At 41.9% G+C, this 25,247-nt stretch overlaps 1 protein-coding gene across 1 annotated transcript in view; it reads left to right on the plus strand.

The window, feature by feature from the left end:
* LOC121846564 (ras-related protein Rab-6B) overlaps positions 1 to 25,247 on the plus strand; it is a 205,315-nt gene that overhangs the window by 112,964 nt on the left and 67,104 nt on the right. The window contains exon 6 of the mRNA XM_042322612.1: positions 13,710 to 13,803. Within this exon, the coding sequence (XP_042178546.1) occupies positions 13,710 to 13,803 (94 nt within the window). The remainder of the gene's footprint in view (positions 1 to 13,709; positions 13,804 to 25,247) is intronic.

The raw sequence follows: 25,247 nt of genomic DNA on the forward strand, positions 1-25,247 counted from the left end.
ATCTGCCTGTCCTGATGGAGGGTTGATGGGATATCTTTTATCAGCAGAGAGCTGCCTGTGCTTCCAGGACTGGTGTGGGTGTCCAGGAAGCAGCTTGTTACAATGTGATGATGCTGGTGTTTCTTCTTCTTCTTCTTCTTCTTCTTCTTCTCCTTCTTCTTCTTCTTCTTCTTCTTCTCTTCTTCTTCTTCTTCTTCTTCTTCTTCTTCTTCTTCTTCTTCTCCTTCTTCTTCTTCTTCTTCTTCTTCTCCTTCTTCTTCTTCTCCTTCTTCTTCTTCTTCTTCTTCTTCTTCTTCTCCTTCTTCTTCTTCTTCTTCTTCTTCTTCTTCTTCTTCTTCTTCTTCTTCTTTTCCTTCTTCTTCTTCTCTTCTTTCTTCTTCTTCTTCTTCTCTTCTCCTTCTTCTTTCTCCTTCTTCTCTTCTTCTTCTTCTTCTTCTTCTCCTTCTTCTTCTTCTTCTTCTCCTTCTTCTTCTCCTTCTTCTTCTCCTTCTTCTCCTCCTTCTTCTCCTTCTTCTTCTTCTTCTTCTTCTTCTTCTTCTCCTTCTTCTTCTTCTTCTTCTTCCTCCTTCTTCTCCTTCTTCTTCTTCTCCTTCTCCTTCTTCTTCTTCTTCTCCTCTATATGCAGGGGACCTGACATGCTAAGGTAAGCCTACAGTGCATTCAGACCCCTTGACTTTTTCCACATTGTTACGTTACAGCCTTATTCTAAAATATATATTTGTCTTTCTACACACAATACCCCATAATGACAAAGCAAAAACAGTTTTTTATACATTTTAGAAAATGTATAATAAAAAATAAAAAACCGAAATATCACATTTCCATTATTATTCAGACCCTTTACTCAGTACTTTGTGGATTCACCTTTGGCAGCGATTACAGCCTTGAGTCTTCTTGGGTGTGATGTTACAAGCTTGGCACACCTGTATTTGGGGGGTTTCTCCCATTCTTCTCTGCAGATCCTCTCAAGCTCTGTCAGGTTGGATGGGAAGCGTTGCTGCACAGCTATTTTCAGGTCTCTCCAGAGATGTTCGATCGTGTTCAAGTCCGGGCTCTGGCTGGGCCACTCAAAGACATTCAGAGACTTGTGCCGAAGGGACTCCTTCGTTGTTTTGGCTGTGTGCTTAGGGTTGTTGTCCTGTTGGAACAATCGCCCCCCAGTCTGAGGTCCTGAGTGCTCCGAAGCAGGTTTTCATCAAAGATCTCTCTGTACTTTGCTCCGTTCATCTTTGCCTCGATCCTGACTAGTCTCCCAGTCCCTGCCGCTGAAAAACATCCCCACAGCATGATGCTGCCACCACCATGCTTCACCGTAGGGATGGTGCCAGGTTTCCTCCAGATGTGATGCTTGGCATTCAGGCCAAAGAGTTCAATCTTGGTTTCCTCAGACCAGAGAATCTTGTTTCTCATGGTCTGAGAATCTTTAGGTTCCTTTTGGCAAACTCAAAGTGGGCCTTCATGTGCCTTTTACTTAGGAGTGGTTTCCGTCTGGCCACTCTACCATAATAGCCTGATTGGTGGAGTGCTGCAGAGATGGTTGTCCTTCTGGAATGTTGTCCCATCTCAACAGAGGAACTCTGGAGCTCTGTCAGAGTGACCATTGGGTTCTTGCACACCTCCCTGACCAAGGCCCTTCTCCCCCGATTACTCAGTTTGGTAGGGCGGCCAGCTCTAGGAAGAGTCTTGGTGGTTCCAAACTTAGGGACCTTCAATTCTGTAGACATTTTTTGGTACCCTTCCCCATACCTGTGCCTCGACACAATCCTGTCTCCGAGCTCTACGTACAATTCCTTCTGACATGCACTGTCAACTGTGGGACCTTATATAGACACGTGTGTGCCTTTCTAAATCATGTCCAATCAATTTCATTTACCAAAGGTGGACTCCGATCAAATTGTAGGAACATCTCAAGGATGATCAATGGAAACAGGATGCACCTGAGCTCAATTTAGAGTCTCATAGCAAATACTTATGTCTGAATACTTATGTAAAAGAAGTATTTCAGTTTTTTATTTGTAATAAATTTGCAAAGAAAACTGTTTTCGCTTTGTCATTGTGGGGTATTGTGTGTAGATTGCTGAAGATGCACGTTAGAATAATGCTGTAGCGTAATACAAAATGTGGAAAAAGTCAAGGCATCAGAATACCTTCCGAAGGCACTGTACGGTCTGATGATGAATATAGAATGCTGAGACCCGGAGGTATTGTACAGTCATGTGTCTAGAGATAGCACCACTGTCAGGGGGTAGTATAGTGTTATACTGTCAGGGGGTAGTATACTGTTATACTGTCAGGGGGTAGTATACTGTTATACTGTCAGGTGGTAGTATACTGTTATACTGTCAGGTGGTAGTATACTGTTATACTGTCAGGTGGTAGTATACTGTTATACTGTCAGGTGGTAGTATACTGTTATACTGTCAGGTGGTAGTATACTGTTATACTGTAAATACTGTCAGGTGGTAGTATACTGTAAATACTGTCAGGTGGTAGTATACTGTAAATACTGTCATGGGGTAGTATACTGTTATACTGTAAATAGTGTCAGGTGGTAGTATACTGTTATACTGTAAATACTGTCGAGGTGGTAGTATACTGTAAATACTGTCAGGTGGTAGTATACTGTAAATACTGTCAGGTGGTAGTATACTGTAAATACTGTCAGGTGGCAGTATACTGTTATACTGTAAATACTGTCAAGGTGGTAGTATACTGTAAATACTGTCATGTGGTAGTGTACTGTAAATACTGTCAGGGGGTAGTATACTGTAAATACTGTCAGGTGGTAGTATACTGTAAATACTGTCAGGTGGTAGTATACTGGTATACTGTAAATATTGTCAGGTGGTAGTATACTGTTATACTGTAAATAATATCAATGTGCTAGTATACTGTAAATACTGTCAGGTGGTAGTATACTGTCAGGTGGTAGTATACTGTAAATACTGTCAGGTGGTAGTATACTGTAAATACTGTCAGGGGGTAGTATACTGTAAATACTGTCAGGGGGTAGTATACTGTAAATACTGTCAGGTGGTAGTATACTGTAAATACTGTCAGGTGGTAGTATACTGTAAATACTGTCAGGGGGTAGTATACTGTAAATACTGTCAGGGGGTAGTATACTGTAAATACTGTCAGGGGTAGTATACTGTAAATACTGTCAGGGGTAGTATACTGTAAATACTGTCAGGGGGTAGTATACTGTAAATACTGTCATTTGGTAGTATACTGTAAATACTGTCAGGGGGTAGTATACTGTAAATACTGTCAGGTGGTAGTATTCTGTAAATACTGTCAGGTGGTAGTATACTGTTATACTGTAAATACTGTCAGGTGGTAGTATACTGTTATACTGTAAATACTGTCAGGGGGTAGTATTCTGTAAATACTGTCAGGTGGTAGTATACTGTTATACTGTAAATACTGTCAGGTGGTAGTATACTGTTATACTGTAAATACTGTCAGGTGGTAGTATACTGTTATACTGTAAATACTGTCAGGTGGTAGTATACTGTAAATGCTGTCAGGTGGTAGTATACTGTAAATACTGTCAGGTGGTAGTATACTGTAAATACTGTCAGGGGGTAGTATACTGTAAATACTGTCAGGTGGTAGTATACTGTAAATACTGTCAGGGGGTAGTATACTGTAAATACTGTCAGGTGGTAGTATACCTTAAATACTGTCAGGTGGTAGTATACTGTAAATACTGTCAGGTGGTAGTATACTGTAAATACTGCTCCAGAGATGTGGTGGTTCTGGGGTTCACCTCTTACTGAAGATGTTTTTCTCATTTTCCTTGAGTCTATTCATCAGACACATATCATCAGACACATATCATCAGACACATATCATCAGACACATATAATCAGACACATATCATCAGACACATATCATCAGACACATATCATCAGACACATATCATCAGACACATATCATCAGACACATATCATCAGACACATATCATCAGACACATATCATCAGACACATATCATCAGACACATATCATCAGACACATATCATCAGACACATATCATCAGACACATATCATCAGACACATATCTAGGACAGCATTTCTCCCTCATGCGTTTCTTAAAGCTGACACTTTGTTTCTCCTCACCTGTAATAGTACCGTTTGTTTGAAGTTATATTTTACTGAGTAGAAGCATCTATTTTGGGGGGGCTGGCCGCTCTGTGACTGTAACACAGTTGGTTTAGCTACCAGGTTGGTCTGGGCTGGCCACTCTGTGACTGTAACACAGTTGGTTTAGCTACCAGGTTGGTCTGGGCTGGCCGCTCTGTGACTGTAACACAGTTGGTTTAGCTACCAGGCCGGTCTGGGCTGGCCGCTCTGTGACTGTAACACAGTTGGTTTAGCTACCAGGCTGGTCTGGGCTGGCCGCTCTGTGACTGTAACACAGTTGGTTTAGCTTCCAGGCCGGTCTGGGCTGGCCGCTCTGTGACTGTAACACAGTTGGTTTAGCTACCAGGTTGGTCTGGGCTGGCCGCTCTGTGACTGTAACACAGTTGGTTTAGCTTCCAGGCCGGTCTGGGCTGGCCGCTCTGTGACTGTAACACAGTTGGTTTAGCTTCCAGGCCGGTCTGGGCTGGCCGCTCTGTGACTGTAACACAGTTCAAATCAAATTTTATTGGTCACATACACTTATCAGATGTTATTGCGGGTGTAACGAAATGCTTGTGTTTCTAGCTCCAAAAGTGCAGTAATATCTAACAATTCACAACAATACACAGAAATCGAAGAGTAAATTAATGAAATTGAGAAATATATAAATATTAGGACGAGCAATGTTGGAGTGGCATTGACTAAAATACAGGTGAATAGAATACAGTATATACATATGAGATGAGTAAAGCAGTATGTAAACATTATTAATGTGAATGGTGTTCCATTATTAGAGTGACCAGTGTTCCATTATTAGAGTGGCCAGTGTTCCATTATTAGAGTGACCAGTGTTCCATTATTAGAGTAGCCAGTGTTCCATTATTAGAGTGGCCAGTGTTCCATTATTAGAGTGGCCAGTGATTCCATTATTAGAGTGACCAGTGTTCCATTATTAGAGTGGCCAGTGTTCCATTATTAGAGTGACCAGTGATTCCATTATTAGAGTGGCCAGTGTTCCATTATTAGAGTGGCCAGTGTTCCATTATTAGAGTGGCCAGTGTTCCATTATTAGAGTGACCAGTGTTCCATTATTAGAGTGGCCAGTGTTCCATTATTAGAGTGACCAGTGTTCCATTATTAGAGTGGCCAGTGTTCCATTATTAGAGTGGCCAGTTTTCCATTATTAGAGTGGCCAGTGTTCCATTATTAGAGTGGCCAGTGTTCCATTATTAGAGTGACCAGTGTTCCATTATTAGAGTGCCCAGTGTTCCATTATTAGAGTAACCAGTGTTCCATTATTAGAGTGACCAGTGTTCCATTATTAGAGTGGCCAGTGTTCCATTATTAGAGTGACCAGTGTTCCATTATTAGAGTGGCCAGTGTTCCATTATTAGAGTGGCCAGTGTTCCATTATTAGAGTGGCCAGTGTTCCATTATTAGAGTGGCCAGTGTTCCATTATTAGAGTGGCCAGTGTTCCATTATTAGAGTGGCCAGTGTTCCATTATTAGAGTGACCAGTGTTCCATTATTAGAGTGACCAGTGTTCCATTATTAGAGTGACCAGTGTTCCATTATTAGAGTGGCCAGTGTTCCATTATTAGAGTGGCCAGTGTTCCATTATTAGAGTGGCCAGTGTTCCATTATTAAAGTGACCAGTGATTCCATTATTAGAGTGACCAGTGTTCCATTATTAGAGTGGCCAGTGTTCCATTATTAGAGTGGCCAGTTTTCCATTATTAGAGTGGCCAGTTTTCCATTATTAGAGTGGCCAGTGTTCCATTATTAGAGTGGCCAGTGTTCCATTATTAGAGTGACCAGTGTTCCATTATTAGAGTGCCCAGTGTTCCATTATTAGAGTAACCAGTGTTCCATTATTAGAGTGACCAGTGTTCCATTATTAGAGTGGCCAGTGTTCCATTATTAGAGTGGCCAGTGTTCCATTATTAGAGTGGCCAGTGTTCCATTATTAGAGTGGCCAGTGTTCCATTATTAGAGTGGCCAGTGTTCCATTATTAAAGTGACCAGTGATTCCATTATTAGAGTGACCAGTGTTCCATTATTAGAGTGACCAGTGTTCCATTATTAGAGTGACCAGTGTTCCATTATTAGAGTGGCCAGTGTTCCATTATTAGAGTGGCCAGTGTTCCATTATTAGAGTGGCCAGTGTTCCATTATTAGAGTGGCCAGTGTTCCATTATTAGAGTGACCAGTGATTCCATTATTAGTGTGGCCAGTGTTCCATTATTAGAGTGGCCAGTGTTCCATTATTAGAGTGGCCAGTTTTCCATTATTAGAGTGGCCAGTGTTCCATTATTAGAGTGGCCAGTGTTCCATTATTAGAGTGACCAGTGTTCCATTATTAGAGTGCCCAGTGTTCCATTATTAGAGTAACCAGTGTTCCATTATTAGAGTGACCAGTGTTCCATTATTAGAGTGGCCAGTGTTCCATTATTAGAGTGACCAGTGTTCCATTATTAGAGTGGCCAGTGTTCCATTATTAGAGTGGCCAGTGTTCCATTATTAGAGTGACCAGTGTTCCATTATTAGAGTGACCAGTGTTCCATTATTAGAGTGACCAGTGTTCCATTATTAGAGTAACCAGTGTTCCATTATTAGAGTGACCAGTGTTCCATTATTAGAGTGGCCAGTGTTCCATTATTAGAGTGACCAGTGTTCCATTATTAGAGTGGCCAGTGTTCCATTATTAGAGTGGCCAGTGTTCCATTATTAGAGTGACCAGTGTTCCATTATTAGAGTGACCAGTGTTCCATTATTAGAGTGACCAGTGTTCCATTATTAGAGTGGCCAGTGTTCCATTATTAGAGTGGCCAGTGTTCCATTATTAGAGTGGCCAGTGTTCAATTATTAGAGTGACCAGTGATTCCATTATTAGTGTGGCCAGTGTTCCATTATTAGAGTGGCCAGTGTTCCATTATTAGAGTGGCCAGTTTTCCATTATTAGAGTGGCCAGTGTTCCATTATTAGAGTGGCCAGTGTTCCATTATTAGAGTGACCAGTGTTCCATTATTAGAGTGCCCAGTGTTCCATTATTAGAGTGGCCAGTGTTCCATTATTAGAGTGGCCAGTGTTCCATTATTAGAGTGGCCAGTGTTCCATTATTAGAGTGGCCAGTGTTCCATTATTAGAGTGGCCAGTGTTCCATTATTAGAGTGACCAGTGTTCCATTATTAGAGTGACCAGTGTTCCATTATTAGAGTGACCAGTGTTCCATTATTAGAGTGGCCAGTGTTCCATTATTAGAGTGGCCAGTGTTCCATTATTAGAGTGGCCAGTGTTCCATTATTAAAGTGACCAGTGATTCCATTATTAGAGTGACCAGTGTTCCATTATTAGAGTGGCCAGTGTTCCATTATTAGAGTGGCCAGTGTTCCATTATTAGAGTGACCAGTGTTCCATTATTAGAGTGCCCAGTGTTCCATTATTAGAGTAACCAGTGTTCCATTATTAGAGTGACCAGTGTTCCATTATTAGAGTGGCCAGTGTTCCATTATTAGAGTGACCAGTGTTCCATTATTAGAGTGACCAGTGTTCCATTATTAGAGTGGCCAGTGTTCCATTATTAGAGTGGCCAGTGTTCCATTATTAGAGTGGCCAGTGTTCCATTATTAGAGTGGCCAGTGTTCCATTATTAGAGTGGCCAGTGTTCCATTATTAGAGTGACCAGTGTTCCATTATTAGAGTGACCAGTGTTCCATTATTAGAGTGACCAGTGTTCCATTATTAGAGTGGCCAGTGTTCCATTATTAGAGTGACCAGTGTTCCATTATTAGAGTGGCCAGTGTTCCATTATTAGAGTGGCCAGTGTTCCATTATTAGAGTGGCCAGTGTTCCATTATTAGAGTGACCAGTGATTCCATTATTAGTGTGGCCAGTGTTCCATTATTAGAGTGGCCAGTGTTCCATTATTAGAGTGGCCAGTTTTCCATTATTAGAGTGGCCAGTGTTCCATTATTAGAGTGGCCAGTGTTCCATTATTAGAGTGACCAGTGTTTTCATTATTAGAGTGCCCAGTGTTCCATTATTAGAGGAACCAGTGTTCCATTATTAGAGTGACCAGTGTTCCATTATTAGAGTGGCCAGTGTTCCATTATTAGAGTGACCAGTGTTCCATTATTAGAGTGGCCAGTGTTCCATTATTAGAGTGGCCAGTGTTCCATTATTAGAGTGGCCAGTGTTCCATTATTAGAGTAGCCAGTGTTCCATTATTAGAGTGGCCAGTGTTCCATTATTAGAGTGGCCAGTGTTCCATTATTAGAGTGACCAGTGTTCCATTATTAGAGTGACCAGTGTTCCATTATTAGAGTGACCAGTGTTCCATTATTAGAGTGGCCAGTGTTCCATTATTAGAGTGGCCAGTGTTCCATTATTAGAGTGGCCAGTGTTCCATTATTAAAGTGACCAGTGATTCCATTATTAGAGTGACCAGTGTTCCATTATTAGAGTGGCCAGTGTTCCATTATTAGAGTGGCCAGTTTTCCATTATTAGAGTGGCCAGTGTTCCATTATTAGAGTGGCCAGTGTTCCATTATTAGAGTGGCCAGTTTTCCATTATTAGAGTGGCCAGTGTTCCATTATTAGAGTGGCCAGTGTTCCATTATTAGAGTGACCAGTGTTCCATTATTAGAGTGCCCAGTGTTCCATTATTAGAGTAACCAGTGTTCCATTATTAGAGTGACCAGTGTTCCATTATTAGAGTGGCCAGTGTTCCATTATTAGAGTGACCAGTGTTCCATTATTAGAGTGGCCAGTGTTCCATTATTAGAGTGGCCAGTGTTCCATTATTAGAGTGGCCAGTGTTCCATTATTAGAGTGGCCAGTGTTCCATTATTCGAGTGGCCAGTGTTCCATTATTAGAGTGGCCAGTGTTCCATTATTAGAGTGACCAGTGTTCCATTATTAGAGTGACCAGTGTTCCATTATTAGAGTGACCAGTGTTCCATTATTAGAGTGGCCAGTGTTCCATTATTAGAGTGGCCAGTGTTCCATTATTAGAGTGGCCAGTGTTCCATTATTAGAGTGACCAGTGTTCCATTATTAGAGTGACCAGTGTTCCATTATTAGAGTGGCCAGTGTTCCATTATTAAAGTGACCAGTGATTCCATTATTAGAGTGACCAGTGTTCCATTATTAGAGTGGCCAGTGTTCCATTATTAGAGTGGCCAGTTTTCCATTATTAGAGTGGCCAGTGTTCCATTATTAGAGTGGCCAGTGTTCCATTATTAGAGTGACCAGTGTTCCATTATTAGAGTGCCCAGTGTTCCATTATTAGAGTAACCAGTGTTCCATTATTAGAGTGACCAGTGTTCCATTATTAGAGTGGCCAGTGTTCCATTATTAGAGTGACCAGTGTTCCATTATTAGAGTGGCCAGTGTTCCATTATTAGAGTGGCCAGTGTTCCATTATTAGAGTGGCCAGTGTTCCATTATTAGAGTGGCCAGTGTTCCATTATTAGAGTGGCCAGTGTTCCATTATTAGAGTGGCCAGTGTTCCATTATTAGAGTGACCAGTGTTCCATTATTAGAGTGACCAGTGTTCCATTATTAGAGTGACCAGTGTTCCATTATTAGAGTGGCCAGTGTTCCATTATTAGAGTGGCCAGTGTTCCATTATTAGAGTGGCCAGTGTTCCATTATTAGAGTGACCAGTGATTCCATTATTAGTGTGGCCAGTGTTCCATTATTAGAGTGGCCAGTGTTCCATTATTAGAGTGGCCAGTTTTCCATTATTAGAGTGGCCAGTGTTCCATTATTAGAGTGGCCAGTGTTCCATTATTAGAGTGACCAGTGTTCCATTATTAGAGTGCCCAGTGTTCCATTATTAGAGGAACCAGTGTTCCATTATTAGAGTGGCCAGTGTTCCATTATTAGAGTGACCAGTGTTCCATTATTAGAGTGGCCAGTGTTCCATTATTAGAGTGGCCAGTGTTCCATTATTAGAGTGGCCAGTGTTCCATTATTAGAGTAGCCAGTGTTCCATTATTAGAGTGGCCAGTGTTCCATTATTAGAGTGGCCAGTGTTCCATTATTAGAGTGACCAGTGTTCCATTATTAGAGTGACCAGTGTTCCATTATTAGAGTGACCAGTGTTCCATTATTAGAGTGGCCAGTGTTCCATTATTAGAGTGGCCAGTGTTCCATTATTAGAGTGGCCAGTGTTCCATTATTAAAGTGACCAGTGATTCCATTATTAGAGTGACCAGTGTTCCATTATTAGAGTGGCCAGTGTTCCATTATTAGAGTGGCCAGTTTTCCATTATTAGAGTGGCCAGTGTTCCATTACTAGAGTGGCCAGTGTTCCATTATTAGAGTGACCAGTGTTCCATTATTAGAGTAACCAGTGTTCCATTATTAGAGTGACCAGTGTTCCATTATTAGAGTGGCCAGTGTTCCATTATTAGAGTGACCAGTGTTCCATTATTAGAGTGGCCAGTGTTCCATTATTAGAGTGGCCAGTGTTCCATTATTAGAGTGGCCAGTGTTCCATTATTAGAGTGGCCAGTGTTCCATTATTAGAGTGGCCAGTGTTCCATTATTAGAGTGGCCAGTGTTCCATTATTAGAGTGACCAGTGTTCCATTATTAGAGTGACCAGTGTTCCATTATTAGAGTGGCCAGTGTTCCATTATTAGAGTGGCCAGTGTTCCATTATTAGAGTGGCCAGTGTTCCATTATTAAAGTGACCAGTGATTCCATTATTAGAGTGACCAGTGTTCCATTATTAGATTGGCCAGTGTTCCATTATTAGAGTGGCCAGTGTTCCATTATTAGAGTGGCCAGTGTTCCATTATTAGAGTGGCCAGTGTTCCATTATTAAAGTGGCCAGTGTTCCATTATTAGAGTGGCCAGTGTTCCATTATTAGTTGTTCCATTATTAGAGTGGCCAGTGTTCCATTATTAGAGTGACCAGTGTTCCATTATTAGAGTGGCCAGTGTTCCATTATTAGAGTGGCCAGTGTTCCATTATTAGAGTGACCAGTGTTCCATTATTAGAGTGGCCAGTGTTCCAGTATTAGAGTGGCCAGTGTTCCATTATTAGAGTGGCCAGTGGTCCATTATTAGAGTGACCAGTGATTCCATGTTTATGTATATAGGGCAGCAGCATCTAAGGTGCAGGGTTGAGTAACCGGATGGTGGCCAGCTAGTGATGGCTGTTTAACAGGCTGATGGCCTTGAGATAGAAGCTGTTTTTCAGTCTCTCGGTCCCAGCTTTGATGCACCTGTACTGACCTCGCCTTCTGGATGATAGCCGGGTGAACAGGCAGTGGCTCGGGTGGTTGTTGTCCTTGATGGTCTTCTTGGCCTGTGACATCAGGTGGTGTAGGTGTCCTGGAGGGCAGGCGGTGTGACCCCGGTGATGCGTTGGGCAGACCTCACTACCCTCTGGAGAGCTGTGTGGTTGCGGGTTTCCGTACCCATTGGATTAGCTACCAGGCTGGTCTGGGCTGGTCTGGTCTAGTCAGCAGGATGTTATAGTCTCTGTCCAGATACACTTGACCATCGTATTATGAACCCTTTGAGGGATTGCTGATGCTAACACTTTCAACTCACCAAAAAAACAAGCTAGCTAGCCTAAAGCCCATGAAGAAGAGATCAACCTCAAACTTCATGCATTTCTGCGATTCGACTTTACATATTCGTTTTTTTTCAACATTTGTAAACAGATTTAGATCCCAACATTATGTCACCTGGCATTTTCCGTTTTCTCCCCTTCCCCAGGACTAATTCATCAGAGTCGTAGTAATAGACAATAATTCATTCATTTTGTCAGGCCACAAAACCATGAATCAGCTTCATCACCAGTACTGCCCAGTGAGGGAATGAGTCATGAGGCAGATTGTTGGTTTCTGTACACTTCACTACTCCCTCATTGGGCACAAACTGGTTGAATCAATATTACTTCAACACAACTACTGCAATGTGATGACATTGAATCAATGTGGAAAATTGATTTGATTTATAAAAAGTCATCAATGTAAAGAAATGTTGTGAATTTTGTAAAAAAAAATATATATATAAAAAAAAATCACACAATTTTTAACCCAAATCCAGTGACGTGGTAAACATTTTAAATTGAATTAAAGTTATTTGACAACTTAAACAAAATGTAAATCAAAACTAGACATTATACTGGCGTCCATTCCCAGTGGGTCTCTACTGTAGGAAACCTCCTTACCCAGTGGGTCTCTACTGTAGGAAACCTCCTTACCCAGTGGGTCTCTACTGTAGGAAACCTCCTTACCCAGGGAGTCTCTACTGTAGGAAACCTCCTTACCCAGTGGGTCTCTACTGTAGGAAACCTCCTTACCCAGTGGGTATCTACTGTAGGAAACCTACTTACCCAGGGAGTCTCTACTGTAGGAAACCTACTTACCCAGTGGGTCTCTACTGTGGAAAACCTCCTTACCCAGTGGGTCTCTACTGTGGAAAAGCTCCTTACCCAGTGGGTCTCTACTGTAGGAAACCTCCTTACCTAGTGGGTCTCTACTGTAGGAAACCTCCTTACCCAGTGGGTCTCTACTGTAGGAAACCTCCTTACCCAGGGAGTCTCTACTGTGGAAAAGCTCCTTACCCAGTGGGTCTCTACTGTGGAAAAGCTCCTTACCCAGTGGGTCTCTACTGTGGAAAACCTCCTTACCCAGTGGATATCTACTGTAGGAAACCTCCTTACCCAGTGGGTCTCTACTGTGGAAAACCTCCTTACCCAGTGGATATCTACTGTAGGAAACCTCCTTACCCAGTGGGTCTCTACTGTAGGAAACCTCCTTACCCAGTGGGTATCTACTGTAGGAAACCTCCTTACCCAGTGGGTATCTACTGTAGGAAACCTCCTTACCCAGTGGGTATCTACTGTAGGAAACCTCCTTACCCAGTGGGTCTCTACTGTAGGAAACCTCCTTACCCAGTGGGTATCTACTGTAGGAAACCTCCTTACCCAGTGGGTCTCTACTGTAGGAAACCTCCTTACCCAGTGGGTCTCTACTGTAGAAAACCTACTTACCCAGTGGGTCTCTACTGTAGAAAACCTACTTACCCAGTGGGTCTCTACTGTGGAAAAACTCCTTACCCAGTGGGTCTCTACTGTGGAAAACCTCCTTACCCAGTGGGTCTCTACTGTAGGAAACCTCCTTACCCAGTGGGTATCTACTGTAGAAAACCTACTTACCCAGTGGGTCTCTACTGTAGGAAACCTCCTTACCCAGTGGGTCTCTACTGTAGGAAACCTCCTTACCCAGTGGGTATCTACTGTAGGAAACCTCCTTACCCAGTGGGTCTCTACTGTAGGAAACCTCCTTACCCAGGGAGTCTCTACTGTAGGAAACCTACTTACCCAGTGGGTCTCTACTGTGGAAAACCTCCTTACCCAGTGGGTCTCTACTGTAGAAAACCTCCTTACCCAGGGAGTCTCTACTGTAGGAAACCTCCTTACCCAGTGGGTCTCTACTGTAGAAAACCTCCTAACCCAGGGAGTCTCTACTGTAGAAAACCTCCTTACCAGCTCACCTTTATGTCGTTTAATGGCATAAGTATGTTTGATAACTGAACCGAATATTTCTCCCTCGCAGGCAGATCACCATAGAGGAAGGAGAACAGCGGGCCAAGGAGCTCAGCGTCATGTTTATTGAGACGAGCGCGAAGACAGGCTACAACGTCAAACAGGTTAGTGTTTATTGAGACCAGCGCCAAGTAGTATCTCCTATAGGACTGGCCATCTCTCCTTGTTATAGTGTAGTATCTCCTATAGGACTGGCCATCTCTCCTTGTTATAGTGTAGTATCCCATATAGGACTGGCCATCTCTCCTTGTTATAGTGTAGTATCCCATATAGGACTGGCCATCTCTCCTTGTTATAGTGTAGTATCTCATATAGGACTGGCCATCTCTCCTTGTTATAGTGTAGTATCCCATATAGGACTGGCCATCTCTCCTTGTTATAGTGTAGTATCTCATATAGGACTGGCCATCTCTCCTTGTTATAGTGTAGTATCTCATATAGGACTGGCCATCTCTCCTTGTTATAGTGTAGTATCTCCTATAGGACTGGCCATCTCTCCTTGTTATAGTGTAGTAGTATCTCATATAGGACTGGCCATCTCTCCTTGTTATAGTGTAGTATCTCCTATAGGACTGGCCATCTCTCCTTGTTATAGTGTAGTATCTCATATAGGACTGGCCATCTCTCCTTGTTATAGTGTAGTATCTCATATAGGACTGGCCATCTCTCCTTGTTATAGTGTAGTATCTCATATAGGACTGGCCATCTCTCCTTGTTATAGTGTAGTATCTCATATAGGACTGGCCATATCTCCTTGTTATAGTGTAGTAGTATCTCATATAGGACTGGCCATCTCTCCTTGTTATAGTGTAGTAGTATCTCCTATAGGACTGGCCATCTCTCCTTGTTATAGTGTAGTATCTCCTATAGGACTGGCCATCTCTCCTTGTTATAGTGTAGTAGTGTCTCATATAGGACTGGCCATCTCCTTGTTATAGTGTAGTAGTGTCTCATATAGAACTGGCCATCTCTCCTTGTTATAGTGTAGTATCTCATATAGGACTGGCCATCTCTCCTTGTTATAGTGAAGTATCTCATATAGGACTGGCCATCTCTCCTTGTTATAGTGTAGTATCTCATATAGGACTGGCCATCTCTCCTTGTTATAGTGTAGTATCCCATATAGGACTGGCCATCTCTCCTTGTTATAGTGAAGTATCTCATACAGGACTGGCCATCTCTCCTTGTTATAGTGTAGTATCTCATATAGGACTGGCCATCTCTCCTTGTTATAGTGTAGTAGTATCTCATATAGGACTGGCCATCTCTCCTTGTTATAGTGTAGTAGTATCTCCTATAGGACTGGCCATCTCTCCTTGTTATAGTGTAGTAGTATTTCATATAGGACTGGCCATCTCTCCTTGTTATAGTGTAGTATCTCATATAGGACTGGCCATCTCTCCTTGTTATAGTGAAGTATCTCATACAGGACTGGCCATCTCTCCTTGTTATAGTGTAGTATCTCATATAGGACTGGCCATCTCTCCTTGTTATAGTGTAGTATCTCATATAGGACTGGCCATCTCTCCTTGTTATAGTGTAGTATCTCATATAGGACTGGCCATCTCTCCTTGTTATAGTGTAGTATCTCATATAGGACTGGCCATATCTCCTTGTTATAGTGTAGTAGTATCTCATATAGGACTGGCCATCTCTCCTTGTTATAGTGTAGTAGTATCTCCTATAGGACTGGCCATCTCTCCTTGTTATAGTGTAGTATCTCCTATAGGACTGGCCATCTCTCCTTGTTATAGTGTAGTAGTGTCTCATATAGGACTGGCCATCTCTCCTTGTTATAGTGTAGTAGTGTCTCATATAGGACTGGCCATCTCTCCTTGTTATAGTGTAGTATCTCATATAGGACTGGCCATCTCTCCTTGTTATAGTGAAGTATCTCATATAGGACTGGCCATCTCTCCTTGTTATAGTGTAGTATCTCATATAGGACTGGCCATCTCTCCTTGTTATAGTGTAGTATCCCATATAGGACTGGCCATCTCTCCTTGTTATAGTGTAGTAGTATCTCATATAGGACTGGCCATCTCTCCTTGTTATAGTGTAGTAGTATCTCCTATAGGACTGGCCATCTCTCCTTGTTATAGTGTAGTAGTATTTCATATAGGACTGGCCATCTCTCCTTGTTATAGTGTAGTATCTCATATAGGACTGGCCATCTCTCCTTGTTATAGTGAAGTATCTCATATAGGACTGGCCATCTCTCCTTGTTATAGTGTAGTATCTCCTATAGGACTGGCCATCTCTCCTTGTTATAGTGTAGTATCTCCTATAGGACTGGCCATCTCTCCTTGTTATAGTGTAGTAGTATCTCCTATAGGACTGGCCATCTCTCCTTGTTATAGTGTAGTAGTATCTCATATAGGACTGGCCATCTCTCCTTGTTATAGTGAAGTATCTCATACAGGACTGGCCATCTCTCCTTGTTATAGTGTAGTATCTCATATAGGACTGGCCATCTCTCCTTGTTATAGTGTAGTATCCCATATAGGACTGGCCATCTCTCCTTGTTATAGTGTAGTATCTCATATAGGACTGGCCATCTCTCCTTGTTATAGTGTAGTAGTATCTCATATAGGACTGGCCATCTCTCCTTGTTATAGTGTAGTAGTATCTCCTATAGGACTGGCCATCTCTCCTTGTTATAGTGTAGTAGTGTCTCATATAGGACTGGCCATCTCTCCTTGTTATAGTGTAGTAGTATCTCATATAGGACTGGCCATCTCTCCTTGTTATAGTGTAGTATCTCATATAGGACTGGCCATCTCTCCTTGTTATAGTGAAGTATCTCATATAGGACTGGCCATCTCTCCTTGTTATAGTGTAGTATCTCATATAGGACTGGCCATCTCTCCTTGTTATAGTGTAGTATCCCATATAGGACTGGCCATCTCTCCTTGTTATATCCCATATAGGACTGGCCATCTCTCCTTGTTATAGTGTAGTATCTCATATAGGACTGGCCATCTCTCCTTGTTATAGTGTAGTAGTGTCTCTTATAGGACTGGCCATCTCTCCTTGTTATAGTGTAGTAGTATCTCATATAGGACTGGCCATCTCTCCTTGTTATAGTGTAGTAGTATTTCATATAGGACTGGCCATCTCTCCTTGTTATAGTGTAGTATCTCATATAGGACTGGCCATCTCTCCTTGTTATAGTGTAGTATCTCCTATAGGACTGGCCATCTCTCCTTGTTATAGTGTAGTATCTCCTATAGGACTGGCCATCTCTCCTTGTTATAGTGTAGTAGTATCTCCTATAGGACTGGCCATCTCTCCTTGTTATAGTGTAGTAGTATCTCATATAGGACTGGCCATCTCTCCTTGTTATAGTGTAGTAGTATCTCATATAGGACTGGCCATCTCTCCTTGTTATAGTGTAGTAGTATCCCATATAGGACTGGCCATCTCTCCTTGTTATAGTGTAGTATCTCCATATAGGACTGGCCATCTCTCCTTGTTATAGTGTAGTATCTCCTATAGGACTGGCCATCTCTCCTTGTTATAGTGTAGTATCTCATATAGGACTGGCCATCTCTCCTTGTTATAGTGTAGTATCTCCTATAGGACTGGCCATCTCTCCTTGTTATAGTGTAGTATCTCATATAGGACTGGCCATCTCTCCTTGTTATAGTGTAGTATCTCCTATAGGACTGGCCATCTCTCCTTGTTATAGTGTAGTAGTATCTCCTATAGGACTGGCCATCTCTCCTTGTTATAGTGTAGTATCTCATATAGGACTGGCCATCTCTCCTTGTTATAGTGTAGTATCTCCTATAGGACTGGCCATCTCTCCTTGTTATAGTGTAGTATCTCCTATAGGACTGGCCATCTCTCCTTGTTATAGTGTAGTAGTATCCCATATAGGACTGGCCATCTCTCCTTGTTATAGTGTAGTATCTCATATAGGACTGGCCATCTCTCCTTGTTATAGTGTAGTATCTCATATAGGACTGGCCATCTCTCCTTGTTATAGTGTAGTATCTCATATAGGACTGGCCATCTCTCCTTGTTATACTGTAGTATCTCATATAGGACTGGCCATCTCTCCTTGTTATAGTGTAGTATCTCTTATAGGACTGGCCATCTCTCCTTGTTATAGTGTAGTAGTATCTCATATAGGACTGGCCATCTCTCCTTGTTATAGTGTAGTAGTATCTCCTATAGGACTGGCCATCTCTCCTTGTTATAGTGTAGTATCTCCTATAGGACTGGCCATCTCTCCTTGTTATAGTGTAGTAGTATCTCATATAGGACTGGCCATCTCTCCTTGTTATAGTGTAGTAGTGTCTCATATAGGACTGGCCATCTCTCCTTGTTATAGTGTAGTATCTCATATAGGACTGGCCATCTCTCCTTGTTATAGTGTAGTATCTCATATAGGACTGGCCATTCTCCTTGTTATAGTGTAGTATCTCATATAGGACTGGCCATCTCTCCTTGTTATAGTGTAGTATCTCCATATAGGACTGGCCATCTCTCCTTGTTATAGTGTAGTAGTATCTCATATAGGACTGGCCATCTCTCCTTGTTATAGTGTAGTAGTATCTCCTATAGGACTGGCCATCTCTCCTTGTTATAGTGTAGTAGTATTTCATATAGGACTGGCCATCTCTCCTTGTTATAGTGTAGTATCTCATATAGGACTGGCCATCTCTCCTTGTTATAGTGTAGTATCTCATATAGGACTGGCCATCTCTCCTTGTTATAGTGTAGTATCTCCTATAGGACTGGCCATCTCTCCTTGTTATAGTGTAGTATCTCCTATAGGACTGGCCATCTCTCCTTGTTATAGTGTAGTAGTATCTCCTATAGGACTGGCCATCTCTCCTTGTTATAGTGTAGTAGTATCTCATATAGGACTGGCCATCTCTCCTTGTTATAGTGTAGTATCTCATATAGGACTGGCCATCTCTCCTTGTTATAGTGTAGTATCTCATATAGGACTGGCCATCTCTCCTTGTTATAGTGTAGTATCTCCATATAGGACTGGCCATCTCTCCTTGTTATAGTGTAGTATCTCATATAGGACTGGCCATCTCTCCTTGTTATAGTGTAGTAGTATCTCATATAGGACTGGCCATCTCTCCTTGTTATAGTGTAGTATCTCCTATAGGACTGGCCATCTCTCCTTGTTATAGTGTAGTAGTGTCTCATATAGGACTGGCCATCTCTCCTTGTTATAGTGTAGTAGTGTCTCATATAGGACTGGCCATCTCTCCTTGTTATAGTGTAGTATCTCATATAGGACTGGCCATCTCTCCTTGTTATAGTGTAGTATCTCATATAGGACTGGCCATCTCTCCTTGTTATAGTGTAGTATCTCATATAGGACTGGCCATCTCTCCTTGTTATAGTGTAGTATCTCATATAGGACTGGCCATCTCTCCTTGTTATAGTGAAGTATCTCATATAGGACTGGCCATCTCTCCTTGTTATAGTGTAGTATCTCATATAGGACTGGCCATCTCTCCTTGTTATAGTGTAGTAGTATCTCATATAGGACTGGCCATCTCTCCTTGTTATAGTGTAGTAGTATCTCCTATAGGACTGGCCATCTCTCCTTGTTATAGTGTAGTAGTATCTCATATAGGACTGGCCATCTCTCCTTGTTATAGTGTAGTATCTCATATAGGACTGGCCATCTCTCCTTGTTATAGTGTAGTATCTCATATAGGACTGGCCATCTCTCCTTGTTATAGTGTAGTATCTCCTATAGGACTGGCCATCTCTCCTTGTTATAGTGTAGTATCTCCTATAGGACTGGCCATCTCTCCTTGTTATAGTGTAGTATCTCATATAGGACTGGCCATCTCTCCTTGTTATAGTGTAGTAGTATCTCATATAGGACTGGCCATCTCTCCTTGTTATAGTGTAGTAGTATCTCATATAGGACTGGCCATCTCTCCTTGTTATAGTGTAGTAGTATCCCATATAGGACTGGCCATCTCTCCTTGTTATAGTGTAGTATCCCATATAGGACTGGCCATCTCTCCTTGTTATAGTGTAGTATCTCCTATAGGACTTGCCATCTCTCCTTGTTATAGTGTAGTATCTCATATAGGACTGGCCATCTCTCCTTGTTATAGTGTAGTATCTCCTATAGGACTGGCCATCTCTCCTTGTTATAGTGTAGTATCTCATATAGGACTGGCCATCTCTCCTTGTTATAGTGTAGTATCTCCTATAGGACTGGCCATCTCTCCTTGTTATAGTGTAGTAGTATCTCATATAGGACTGGCCATCTCTCCTTGTTATAGTGTAGTATCTCATATAGGACTGGCCATCTCTCCTTGTTATAGTGTAGTATCTCCTATAGGACTGGCCATCTCTCCTTGTTATAGTGTAGTATCTCCTATAGGACTGGCCATCTCTCCTTGTTATGGTGTAGTAGTATCTCCTATAGGACTGGCCATCTCTCCTTGTTATAGTGTAGTATCTCATATAGGACTGGCCATCTCTCCTTGTTATAGTGTAGTAGTATCTCCTATAGGACTGGCCATCTCTCCTTGTTATAGTGTAGTATCTCATATAGGACTGGCCATCTCTCCTTGTTATAGTGTAGTAGTATCTCCTATAGGACTGGCCATCTCTCCTTGTTATAGTGTAGTATCTCCTATAGGACTGGCCATCTCTCCTTGTTATAGTGTAGTATCTCCTATAGGACTGGCCATCTCTCCTTGTTATAGTGTAGTATCTCATATAGGACTGGCCATCTCTCCTTGTTATAGTGTAGTATCTCATATAGGACTGGCCATCTCTCCTTGTTATAGTGTAGTATATCCATATAGGACTGGCCATCTCTCCTTGTTATAGTGTAGTATCTCATATAGGACTGGCCATCTCTCCTTGTTATAGTGTAGTATCTCATATAGGACTGGCCATCTCCTATAGGACTGGCCATCTCTCCTTGTTATAGTGTAGTAGTCTCTCATATAGGACTGGCCATCTCTCCTTGTTATAGTGTAGTATCTCATATAGGACTGGCCATCTCTCCTTGTTATAGTGAAGTATCTCATATAGGACTGGCCATCTCTCCTTGTTATAGTGTAGTATCTCATATAGGACTGGCCATCTCTCCTTGTTATAGTGTAGTATCCCATATAGGACTGGCCATCTCTCCTTGTTATAGTGTAGTATCTCATATAGGACTGGCCATCTCTCCTTGTTATAGTGTAGTATCTCATATAGGACTGGCCATCTCTCCTTGTTATAGTGTAGTAGTATCTCATATAGGACTGGCCATCTCTCCTTGTTATAGTGTAGTAGTATCCCATATAGGACTGGCCATCTCTCCTTGTTATAGTGTAGTATCTCCATATAGGACTGGCCATCTCTCCTTGTTATAGTGTAGTATCTCATATAGGACTGGCCATCTCTCCTTGTTATAGTGTAGTATCTCCTATAGGACTGGCCATCTCTCCTTGTTATAGTGTAGTATCTCCATATAGGACTGGCCATCTCTCCTTGTTATAGTGTAGTAGTATCTCATATAGGACTGGCCATCTCTCCTTGTTATAGTGTAGTATCTCATATAGGACTGGCCATCTCTCCTTGTTATAGTGTAGTATCTCATATAGGACTGGCCATCTCTCCTTGTTATAGTGTAGTATCTCATATAGGACTGGCCATCTCTCCTTGTTATAGTGTAGTATCTCATATAGGACTGGCCATCTCTCCTTGTTATAGTGTAGTATCTCATATAGGACTGGCCATCTCTCCTTGTTATAGTGTAGTATCTCATATAGGACTGGCCATCTCTCCTTGTTATAGTGTAGTATATCTCATATAGGACTGGCCATCTCTCCTTGTTATAGTGTAGTATCTCCTATAGGACTGGCCATCTCTCCTTGTTATAGTGTAGTAGTATCTCATATAGGACTGGCCATCTCTCCTTGTTATAGTGTAGTAGTATCTCATATAGGACTGGCCATCTCTCCTTGTTATAGTGTAGTATCTCATATAGGACTGGCCATCTCTCCTTGTTATAGTGTAGTATCTCATATAGGACTGGCCATCTCTCCTTGTTATAGTGTAGTAGTATCTCCTATAGGACTGGCCATCTCTCCTTGTTATAGTGTAGTATCTCCTATAGGACTGGCCATCTCTCCTTGTTATAGTGTAGTATCTCATATAGGACTGGCCATCTCTCCTTGTTATAGTGTAGTATCTCCTATAGGACTGGCCATCTCTCCTTGTTATAGTGTAGTAGTATCTCCTATAGGACTGGCCATCTCTCCTTGTTATAGTGTAGTATCTCCTATAGGACTGGCCATCTCTCCTTGTTATAGTGTAGTAGTATCTCCTATAGGACTGGCCATCTCTCCTTGTTATAGTGTAGTATCTCCTATAGGACTGGCCATCTCTCCTTGTTATAGTGTAGTATATCCCATATAGGACTGGCCATCTCTCCTTGTTATAGTGTAGTAGTATCTCCTATAGGACTGGCCATCTCTCCTTGTTATAGTGTAGTATCTCATATAGGACTGGCCATCTCTCCTTGTTATAGTGTAGTATCTCCTATAGGACTGGCCATCTCTCCTTGTTATAGTGTAGTATCTCCTATAGGACTGGCCATCTCTCCTTGTTATAGTGTAGTATCTCTCATATAGGACTGGCCATCTCTCCTTGTTATAGTGTAGTAGTATCTCCTATAGGACTGGCCATCTCTCCTTGTTATAGTGTAGTATCTCATATAGGACTGGCCATCTCTCCTTGTTATAGTGTAGTATCTCCTATAGGACTGGCCATCTCTCCTTGTTATAGTGTAGTATATCCTATAGGACTGGCCATCTCTCCTTGTTATAGTGTAGTATCTCCTATAGGACTGGCCATCTCTCCTTGTTATAGTGTAGTATCTCCTATAGGACTGGCCATCTCTCCTTGTTATAGTGTAGTAGTATCTCATATAGGACTGGCCATCTCTCCTTGTTATAGTGTAGTAGTATCCCATATAGGACTGGCCATCTCTCCTTGTTATAGTGTAGTATCTCATATAGGACTGGCCATCTCTCCTTGTTATAGTGTAGTATCTCCTATAGGACTGGCCATCTCTCCTTGTTATAGTGTAGTATCTCCTATAGGACTGGCCATCTCTCCTTGTTATAGTGTAGTATCTCCTATAGGACTGGCCATCTCTCCTTGTTATAGTGTAGTATCTCCTATAGGACTGGCCATCTCTCCTTGTTATAGTGTAGTATCTCCTATAGGACTGGCCATCTCTCCTTGTTATAGTGTAGTAGTCTCATATAGGACTGGCCATCTCTCCTTGTTATAGTGTAGTATGTCTCATATAGGACTGGCCATCTCTCCTTGTTATAGTGTAGTATCTCATATAGGACTGGCCATCTCCTTGTTATAGTGTAGTATCCCATATAGGACTGGCCATCTCTCCTTGTTATAGTGTAGTATCTCATATAGGACTGGCCATCTCTCCTTGTTATAGTGTAGTATCTCATATAGGACTGGCCATCTCTCCTTGTTATAGTGTAGTATCTCATATAGGACTGGCCATCTCTCCTTGTTATAGTGTAGTATCTCATATAGGACTGGCCATCTCTCCTTGTTATAGTGTAGTAGTATCTCATATAGGACTGGCCATCTCTCCTTGTTATAGTGTAGTAGTATCTCATATAGGACTGGCCATCTCTCCTTGTTATAGTGTAGTATCCCATATAGGACTGGCCATCTCTCCTTGTTATAGTGTAGTATCTCATATAGGACTGGCCATCTCTCCTTGTTATAGTGTAGTATCTCCTATAGGACTGGCCATCTCTCCTTGTTATAGTGTAGTATCTCCATATAGGACTGGCCATCTCTCCTTGTTATAGTGTAGTAGTATCTCCTATAGGACTGGCCGTCTCTCCTTGTTATAGTGTAGTATCTCATATAGGACTGGCCATCTCTCCTTGTTATAGTGTAGTATCTCCTATAGGACTGGCCATCTCTCCTTGTTATAGTGTAGTATCTCATATAGGACTGGCCATCTCTCCTTGTTATAGTGTAGTATCCCATATAGGACTGGCCATCTCTCCTTGTTATAGTGTAGTATCTCATATAGGACTGGCCATCTCTCCTTGTTATAGTGTAGTATCTCATATAGGACTGGCCATCTCTCCTTGTTATAGTGTAGTAGTATCTCATATAGGACTGGCCATCTCTCCTTGTTATAGTGTAGTATCTCCTATAGGACTGGCCATCTCTCCTTGTTATAGTGTAGTAGTATCTCATATAGGACTGGCCATCTCTCCTTGTTATAGTGTAGTAGTATCTCATATAGGACTGGCCATCTCTCCTTGTTATAGTTATATCCCATATAGGACTGGCCATCTCTCCTTGTTATAGTGTAGTATCCCATATAGGACTGGCCATCTCTCCTTGTTATAGTGTAGTATCTCCATATAGGACTGGCCATCTCTCCTTGTTATAGTGTAGTATCTCATATAGGACTGGCCATCTCTCCTTGTTATAGTGTAGTAGTATCTCCTATAGGACTGGCCATCTCTCCTTGTTATAGTGTAGTATCTCATATAGGACTGGCCATCTCTCCTTGTTATAGTGTAGTAGTATCTCTATAGGACTGGCCATCTCTCCTTGTTATAGTGTAGTATCCCATATAGGACTGGCCATCTCTCCTTGTTATAGTGTAGTAGTATCTCATATAGGACTGGCCATCTCTCCTTGTTATAGTGTAGTATCTCATATAGGACTGGCCATCTCTCCTTGTTATAGTGTAGTATCTCCTATAGGACTGGCCATCTCTCCTTGTTATAGTGTAGTATATCTCCTATAGGACTGGCCATCTCTCCTTGTTATAGTGTAGTAGTATCTCATATAGGACTGGCCATCTCTCCTTGTTATAGTGTAGTAGTATCTCATATAGGACTGGCCATCTCTCCTTGTTATAGTGTAGTAGTATCCCATATAGGACTGGCCATCTCTCCTTGTTATAGTGTAGTATCTCATATAGGACTGGCCATCTCTCCTTGTTATAGTGTAGTATCTCCTATAGGACTGGCCATCTCTCCTTGTTATAGTGTAGTATCTCCTATAGGACTGGCCATCTCTCCTTGTTATAGTGTAGTATCTCATATAGGACTGGCCATCTCTCCTTGTTATAGTGTAGTATCTCATATAGGACTGGCCATCTCTCCTTGTTATAGTGTAGTATCTCCTATAGGACTGGCCATCTCTCCTTGTTATAGTGTAGTATCTCCTATAGGACTGGCCATCTCTCCTTGTTATAGTGTAGTAGTATCTCATATAGGACTGGCCATCTCTCCTTGTTATAGTGTAGTATCTCATATAGGACTGGCCATCTCTCCTTGTTATAGTGTAGTATCTCATATAGGACTGGCCATCTCTCCTTGTTATAGTGTAGTATCTCATATAGGACTGGCCATCTCTCCTTGTTATAGTGTAGTATCTCATATAGGACTGGCCATCTCTCCTTGTTATAGTGTAGTATCTCATATAGGACTGGCCATCTCTCCTTGTTATAGTGTAGTATCTCATATAGGACTGGCCATCTCTC

The sequence above is a fragment of the Oncorhynchus tshawytscha genome, linkage group LG05 (genome assembly GCF_018296145.1).
Source record: "Oncorhynchus tshawytscha isolate Ot180627B linkage group LG05, Otsh_v2.0, whole genome shotgun sequence".
Taxonomy (NCBI): domain Eukaryota; kingdom Metazoa; phylum Chordata; class Actinopteri; order Salmoniformes; family Salmonidae; genus Oncorhynchus; species Oncorhynchus tshawytscha.